Source organism: Asparagus officinalis, unplaced genomic scaffold, assembly GCF_001876935.1.
Source record: "Asparagus officinalis unplaced genomic scaffold, Aspof.V1 AsparagusV1_Un602, whole genome shotgun sequence".
Lineage (NCBI taxonomy): Eukaryota > Viridiplantae > Streptophyta > Magnoliopsida > Asparagales > Asparagaceae > Asparagus > Asparagus officinalis.
The window spans coordinates 92,497-101,236 of NW_017972864.1; the positions used below are offsets into that span (position 1 = coordinate 92,497).

The following is an 8,740-nucleotide window of genomic DNA, read 5'->3' on the forward strand; positions in this document are numbered from 1 at the left end:
AAAATCGATCAGATTCGATCGGATCCTCACAAGCGAGTCCGAATCCGAGATGACCAATGGATTCTTTGAAGCGATCGAAGAGCTCAAGTGAATGGTTCGAGATCCTTCCGATGTGCTCAACAAGATGATCGAACGGCTCTCGTCTTGAGAGCTGTAGCTTGTTCTAGTATGCATCTACCAAGAAGGAAGGGACTCGTACTATGTATTGGAAGTGTTCGATTGGTTGAAGAAGGAGAATAGGGTCGATGGGGAGACGATGAAGCTTATGGTTCAATAGCTTGCGAATGTTGACAGTTAACAAAAGAAAGACAGGAAATTTTGCACTCTTTTTTTTTAAATTTATTAATGCAGAACAAGGCTTTATAAGCCAATTACAGAAACTGAAATCACCCCACGTTTTCACTAACAAAAGATACCTAAAAACGTGGCTTTATGAGCTTAACTAACTCAGATAAACTTGCTAACAACTTAGATCCATTCAGCTTCCTAAAATGAAGCTAACTGAAATTGATTAAGTCAAATTTAAACAACCTGAAATAACATGAATTAAAACAACTTGTGCACGTTTGAACTGTTTGTGCACGTTTGATCACTTCATTCAACACCTCCCCTTGATCCAAACTTGCACATGCCTATCTTCTCCATGAAGTGTTGATGCTTGACTTGATTCAGAGCTTTGGTAAACAAGTCAGCATTCTGAAAATCAGTTCCACAAAATTTCAAAGCAATCTGTCCTTCAAGTACCAATTTCCTGATGAAATGGTATTGCACATCAATGTGCTTAGTTCTGGCGTGAAATGCAGGATTCTTTGCCATAGCTATAGTAGATTTGTTGTCACACCAGATTTCTAATGCACCCTGTTGCTCACAGCATAAATCCTTTAACAGCTTCTTCAACCACAGCAATTGCTTAGCTGCAGCACCCATAGCTATGTACTCAGCTTCATAAGATGATAGTGCCACTGTATCTTGCTTCTTTGAGCTCCAAGTAATAGCTCCTGATCCTAAGTCAAACACTGATCCTGATGTACTCCTTCTGTCATCAACACAACCTGCCCAATCACTATCTGTGTACCCTCTCACCTTGAAGTCTTTTACACTTTCATACCAAATACCATAATCCAGAGTTCCTGCCACATACTTTAGGATCCTTTTGGCTGCTCCAAGATGCTGCTTTGTGGGACAATTCATATATCTCGACACAACACTGACTGAATAAGTAATGTCAGGTCTTGTGTGTGTGAGATAATTTAGACCTCCCACCATGCTTCTGAAAACTCTTTCATCTGCACTTTCTGTGCCATCAACCTTTTGCAGTTTCTCATTAGCATTCATAGGTGTTTTTGCTTTCTCACAATTCTCCATGTGAAATCTCTTAAGCAGATCATTTGCATACTTTCTCTGACACAAGAAAGTTCCATTCTTTTCTTGCTTTACTTCCAAACCAAGAAAGTATTGCAAGACTCCCAAATCAGACATTTCAAACTCATTCATCATTGAGTCTTTAAATTCTGATAACATGCTATGTGAAGAGCTAAAATATATGATATCATCAACATAAAGGCAAACGATGATGAAATCATTCATACCTCTTTTCTTCACATACAATGTAGGCTCATTTTCACTTCTGCTAAAGCCTGTTTTGATGAAGAAATCATCAATTCTGCTGTACCACGCCCTTGGAGCCTGTTTTAGCCCATAAAGAGCTTTTCTCAGTCTGTACACCATTTCTTCTTCACCTTTTCTGATGAATCCCTGAGGTTGCTCAACGAATACCTCCTCCTGCAATTCTCCATTGAGAAATGCAGACTTTACATCAAGTTGGAAGACCTGCAATTCCCACTGAGCAGCTAGAGCAAGAACAATCCTGACTGTCTCAAATCTTGCAACAGGAGAAAAGGTCTCCTCATAATCTATCCCTTCCTGTTGAGCATATCCTTTTGCCACAAGTCGTGCCTTGTGCTTTGAGATGCTTCCATCAGAGTTGTACTTAGTTCTGTACACCCATTTCAGTCCTATTTTCTGCTTATGATGATCTTCTTTGTAACTGGATTGTAGAGCCTGTATGCTTTGGACTCCATTGAGTAGCCAATGAATATGCACTTCTCTGCCTTGTCATCTAGCTTAGTTCTTAAATTCACTAGAGTATAAGCTATGCAACCGAAAATTCTTAAGTGACTTACAGAGGGCTTTTTTAATCTCCATGCTTCAAATGGAGTTGAGTTGATGACAGCTTTTGTAGGGGACAGGTTGAGTATATATACTGCTGTTGCCACTGCCTCACTCCAGAACTCATTTGGCAAAGATTTGGCCTTTAGCATACATCTTGCCATCTCCACCACAGTCCTGTTCTTTCTCTCTGCTACTCCGTTCTGCTCTGGTGTGTAAGGTGCAGTAAGCTCTCTTCTAATGCCATGTTCCTCACAGAAATGCATGAATTCCTGTGACACAAACTCACCACCTCTGTCTGTTCTCAAAGCCTTGACTTGCTTGCCACTTTGTTTCTCCACCAGAGCCTTGAATTTCTTAAAGTTTTCAAAGGACTCTGATTTTGCTTTCTGAAAATACACCCATGACATTCTACTGTAATCATCTGTGATCAACAGAAAATACTTACTTCCTCCCAAAGATTCTGTTTGCATAGGCCCACACAGATCAGCGTGCACCAGTTCCAGCCATTCACTAGCTCTCCATGACTTCCCACTTGGAAAAGATCCTCTTGCTTGTTTTCCATACACACAGCCTTCACAGATGTCTAGATCACCAATTCTAGGCAATCCATTCACAAACGCTTTAGTACTTAAGATCTTTAAACCATGAACATTTAGATGTCCATACCTGAGATGCCATAACTTGGCACTGTCATCACCTTTCACCACAAGTGCTTGACCTGCACTTCTTGTCAGATCCCATGGAAAGACTTTATTCTTTCCCATTGCAATTTTCATCAATGCCTCATTGCTTTGCTTTTCCTTGATCACACACATGTCATCTTCAAATACAACTTTGTAGCCGCCACAAACTAGTTGCCCAACACTCAGAAGATTGTGTGCCAGTTTTGGCACATACTGAACATTATGCAGGAGCTTTGATTTGCCTTGCTCAGTTGAAAAAGCAATTGTGCCAAGCCCTTCAACTGTCAATTGCTTTCCATCTCCAAGCCTGACAACACTTTTCTTGCTGTCATCAAGATTCTGAAACATAGCTCTTGAACTGGTCATGTGGTTGGAACACCCACTGTCCACATACCAGACAGTATCTCCTGCTCTATCACAATTATGTTGAGCCAAGAACAAAGGCCTGCACTTCTTGTCAGATCCAATGGAAAGACTTTATTCTTTCCCATTGCAATTTTCATCAATGCCTCATTGCTTTGCTTTTCCTTGATCACACACATGTCATCTTCAAATACAACTTTGTAGCCGCCACAAACTAGTTGCCCAACACTTAGAAGATTGTGTGCCAGTTTTGGCACATACTGAACATTATGCAGGAGCTTTGATTTTCCTTGCTCAGTTGAAAAAACAATTGTGCCAAGCCCTTCAACTGTCAATTGCTTTCCATCTCCAAGCCTGACAACACTTTTCTTGCTGTCATCAAGATTCTGAAACATAGTTCTTGAGCTGGTCATGTGATTGGAACATCCACTGTCCACATACCAGACAGTATCTCCTGCTTTATCACAATTATGTTGAGCCAAGAACAGATTCTCTTGCTCAGCATAATTTGACTTTTGCTCCTGCTTTCCTTTCTCCTTGTCTTCATCTTTTTTCCAACAAGAAGCCTCCTTATGCCCTGGTTTGTTGCAGTAGTAGCATTTTATAGGCCCCTTGTAATTTCTTTTGGAAGACTCCTCTCTTCCATCATTGGATTGGCCTCTTCCACGGCCTCTCCCTCTGTAGCCTCCTCTTCCTCTTCCTCTTCCATAGTTCTGATATGGTTTCTCCTTGTTTGAAGACTCTCCTTTGACATGGAAGGCTTTCTCCTCTTTCTTGTCATCACCTTTGGAATGTCTCTCTTCATGAGCTTGAAGAGACCCCATCAATTCATCAAAGGTATAAGTTTCCATGTCTTTGGATTCTTCAATTGCTGTCACCACATGATCATATTTGTTTGTGAGGCTTCTTAGCACCTTGCTCACAACTTGTTGAGATTTGATCTCTTCTCCATATGACCTCATTTGCTGGACAGTGCTTGACACACGTGAGAGATACTCCTGGACAGTCTCCTTTTCTTTCATCTGAGACGTCTCAAACTCTCTTCTAAGAGACTGCAATCTCACTGCAATCACCTTCTTGTCTCCCAAGTATTCTTGCTTGAGAGTGCTCCAAGCTTCTTTTGCTGTAGAAGCTGCTGCAATTCTTGGGAACACTTCATCATCCAGAGATTGCTGAATGATGTAAAGTGCCTTTGCATCCTTCTTTCTCTTGTCTCTCAATTCTTGATCTGGCTCTACTGGTGCATTATCAATAAAGCCATCTTCAACAATGCTCCATAACTCCTGTGATCTAAAGAGAGTTTTCATCTTTAGACTCCAAAAATGGTAGTTCACTCCTTTGAACATAGGCAACTGGGTAATCGAGTTCCCATTGCCACCAACACCATTGTTGTTGTTTTGCATTGTTTCTCTCTGTGTTTCCCTTGTGTTTAATCCTCACACGAAACACTCAATCAAACCCAAGAATTCTCTCTATGGCTCTGATACCAAATGTTGACAGTTAACAAAAGAAAGACAGGAAATTTTGCATTCTTTTTTTTTAAATTTATTAATGCAGAACAAGGCTTTATAAGCCAATTACAGAAACTAAAATCACCCCACGTTTTCACTAACAAAAGATACCTAAAAACGTGGCTTTATGAGCTTAACTAACTCAGATAAACTTGCTAACAACTTAGATCCATTCAGCTTCCTAAAATGAAGCTAACTGAAATTGATTAAGTCAAATTTAAACAACCTGAAATAACATGAATTAAAACAACTTGTGCACGTTTGAACTGTTTGTGCACGTTTGATCACTTCATTCAACAGCGGTTAGATCGAGAGGTTGGTTTCGGGCGAGCACGCGGTTGATGAAGTGGTGGAGCTTTTGAATGAGAAGGAGTGCGTTGGGGTCGAGCCGGTATTTAGTATGATGGAAAAGATGGTGAGCTTGTATTGGGAGAGGGGAAAGAAGGAGGTGGTTGTGGAGTTTGTGAAGAGTGTGATGAGGAGAGAGGGAGTTGGAGGGTATGTGATTGGTGAGGATGGGTATAAAGGATGAGGTAGGCCGGTTGGGTATCTTGCGTGGAATATGATGGTGAGTTTGCTTATGCATCGATTTAGATTCATTGCTGAGTTATCTTCCTTATTTTGAGCTTTGCATAGTAAATTCAAAATAAGATATGGACACAAATATTGATAGAAACAACAACAATAACAATCAATCGCAAAATTTTGGGTTACCTACATGAATCATATTCTATTCATTTCTTTTAGACTATATGCTTCTAACTACTATAATGTCCTTAGCAGCTTCACCAACACCAAGTTCTCTTATGCTACCTTTTGTGCTTCATGCTCCATTTATTATCATTTAACTTTACTGAACATGGAACGTGGTTTATATTGCATTAGTTTTTGAAAAAGCTTTCTAAAGCTCACTTCAAAACTTTTTTTAATGATACTCACATTGAAACTCATAACTGATTATCCCTTGGAACCTACGCCTCATACTTATAACATAACTAAAGTGTGCACTTCACTCTCCATGAAGCGCTTCTCTTTTGAAGCACATGTTTTAAACAACATAGGAGGATATAAAAGAATATTGGGTTAAATTACTAAATTGGTATATTTTGTTGATCCTAAGTATCAACTTGGTATATTTTCTTACTCCGGCGACGATAAGGTATATAAAGTGAGACATTGTGACAACGAAGTCTATTTTTTGGTCATGAGATACTGATGTGGCTTCTTACATGACATGTATTTGGGCTCATTCACTTGAGCAACTGAGTTTAAAAGAGTTTTTTTTCAATATAGGGCTAAAAAAAAGGTGTGGATTAAATTGGGTATTCTTCTTCCTCTTAGGATTAAAATTGGGTTAGGGCAATTATAATTGATTAGGGATATTTCCGCTTTGGCAAAATGGTTCTCTCTCACGTGAGCAAAGTATAGAGGGAAAAGAGAGCAGGGGGAGATTTTGAGATTTTTTTTCATAATGGTTGGTTAAAGATCCCGCCTAACCTTCACGGCATAAGCCTAATTAAACCACATAAGACGCTCTTGATGAGTCGCATGAAGTGATCTTGCCAGAAATTTTACTCTGCAAAATAGACCTTTTTTGTTACAGTGTCCCGCTTTATATACCTTATCATCACCGGAGTAAGAAAATATACCAAGTTCGTATTTAGGGTCAACAAAATATACCAATCTAGTAATTTAGTCAAAGAATATTTGACTAAAATTAAAATAACCCTAGCTCTTCATTCACTTTTCTTCCCAATGATTTCCCTTTTAATAAGGAAATTTAACGTTAGTTCATATATCTTTCAATGAGATATATATCTTATAAATGTCGCTATAGTTTACTATGATTTGTGCTATACTCAACATGCTTAATTCTTATCTACTAATCAAGACCTAGAATTATCTAGTAAATTTTTGTACAATTATATATTATATGTTTTTAACATTTAAAAGTTTTAAAATTAGAAGATACTTAACTTGTGACGCTTATGTCTAAAGCTTCGAAGCTTACGCCTCGCTTTATAAAAGAGTCTAGCTCTTTGCCTTGTGCATCTGCTGTTTTGAACATCATGTTGCACATGATCAGACTATCTCAATCGATTCTCTTTCATTTCATCCTTAATAGGAGCAATTTTACTTATTTCTTACCTTATCTTTTAGCATATATCCACAAGTATATCATATCATTCCTTTTCCTAAACACTTATTTTTTTTCTACGTGTTTGTATGTGTTCTTTTTTATTGTCCTATATTCTGGTCCATTAAGCATTGTACTTATAGGCGCCCTTTAGAATTTTCCCTGCCGTGATTATTTTTATTCCTAAGTAATTTTATTGCAGAAGCAATCACCAAGTAATATATCTAAGATAATATACCAAAAGAAATAATTAAGTTCGGGTGTGTTACAAAATTTTTAGATTCAGTAACTCATATAGCTCAGATAGAAAGAACGACGACAATGATAACAATAAAGGTTTTGGTCCTAATCTTTTGGGTTGGCTATGTGAATTATATTTTTGATTCTGTTCTGTTAAGGTTTATTTCTTCTATTAACTTAACCACTCGTATCATTTTAATTTACTTCTAACCAAGTTCTTTTAAACCTACCTCTAGCCTCCTTGCTTAAGTAAAATGAAGTATGTAGAAAGAAAACTATAGCAGAAGGTCATGGTAATGGTTGGATTGAGGGAGCACCTACTCTGTTGCAACCTAAATTGTTGTCAATCTTATTTCACATTCTTTCTCTTGTGTATTGTAGCCATATATGTTGTAATGAATATTGAAAACTGTATTATACTAGATGAATTTGTTTCTAATTGAGAGAAGATTTTATATATTTTGGTGATGGACTGCTTTATAGACATTTGATTAGAAGCACTTGGAGATTGCATGTAATGCTATTAAAGATATGCAGTATAGATTCTTAATTAAGGCTGAAATTCTGTATGTTCTGCAGTTACTTTGTGTGCTGATTTAGAAGTTTTGACCGCCTCTGATATTGTAAACTACATTGGAAATTTGATTTGATGCTAATAGCACATTGCATTACATCATTGTTCTAGCTACTTCCCGAACGATCATGAAGCATCATCTAATTTATTTTTGAAAATATATCTAAAACTATTTTGAATTTTATGTGGAAGAAGAAAACAAGTATACCCTTATGTTACTTGACCTTTAGTCACCTTTATATTTTTCTGCATCTTCGACCTTTTTTGAGCTACATTTACTTGTATTTTCTATATTAAACCTGTGTTTACCATGTTATTGCATATGATAATGAATATGGACCAGTACCACAATGCACCTTTGTATCTTATGCATTAAGTGGCATGTTCAGTTGCATAAAAACCTGTATTCCACCATGTTCTATGTACCCATGTTAAATAAAGCTTATGTATCAAATTATCAGTTCAGGGCAAAACTATTGATTTTGGTTGAATAAGTTCACATTGTTATCCATTTAATCACATGATGACTGTACATTGCTGTGAAGAGATAAGCTTGAAAAGAATGAACATTGAGTAATCTAATGCCATCTGATTCCTGCTCCATCTTGTATAAATTTATATGTTTCTAGTTGACTTTATGTTGGTAGAAAAATTCCAAATTAATAGGTTTTATGAAAATCTTTAAATTATCTCAGGTTGAGGGAAATTACACGGGTGCTGTCAAGTTAGTAATCAAATTCACAGAGTGTGAACTGAACCCTGAGGCTTACAGCTATCTTATAGCGTTAACTGCATTAGTCAAAGTGCAGAAAGAGTTCTCAAAAGCTTTGCGCAAGTTAAAGGCATTAATTAAGTCAAGCTCTGTTGCTGAACTCAATGATGAATACAAATAATATCGAGAAATATCAATCTGATATCATAAACTATGGAGTACGCTTATCAAATTGCGGAATCTAAGAAGGAAGCTCTATAATTTCCGGTATGGTTCATGAGAAGCTCCTCACAATTTACACTTGTGCAGGATTAGGGTTGGAAGCTAAGAATGAGCAATGGAAAATGA

The 8,740-nt window shown here is 37.5% G+C and overlaps 1 protein-coding gene and 1 pseudogene across 1 annotated transcript; one reads left to right on the plus strand and one right to left on the minus strand.

Moving 5' to 3' along the window:
• Positions 1 to 3,217: 3,217 nt before the first annotated feature.
• On the minus strand, positions 3,218 to 4,525 carry LOC109827988. The gene has a single exon (XM_020395014.1). It carries the CDS (start codon positions 4,523 to 4,525, stop codon positions 3,218 to 3,220), a length of 1,308 nt encoding a protein of 435 aa, XP_020250603.1.
• A 15-nt stretch (positions 4,526 to 4,540) lies between these two features.
• Positions 4,541 to 8,740, plus strand: part of LOC109827989 — a 4,632-nt pseudogene continuing 432 nt past the window's right edge.

Excerpts from the sequence above, each read along its gene's own strand:
- LOC109827988 (XM_020395014.1), bottom strand. The coding sequence starts at position 4,525 with ATGAAAACTCTCTTTAGATCACAGGAGTTATGGAGCATTGTTGAAGAT.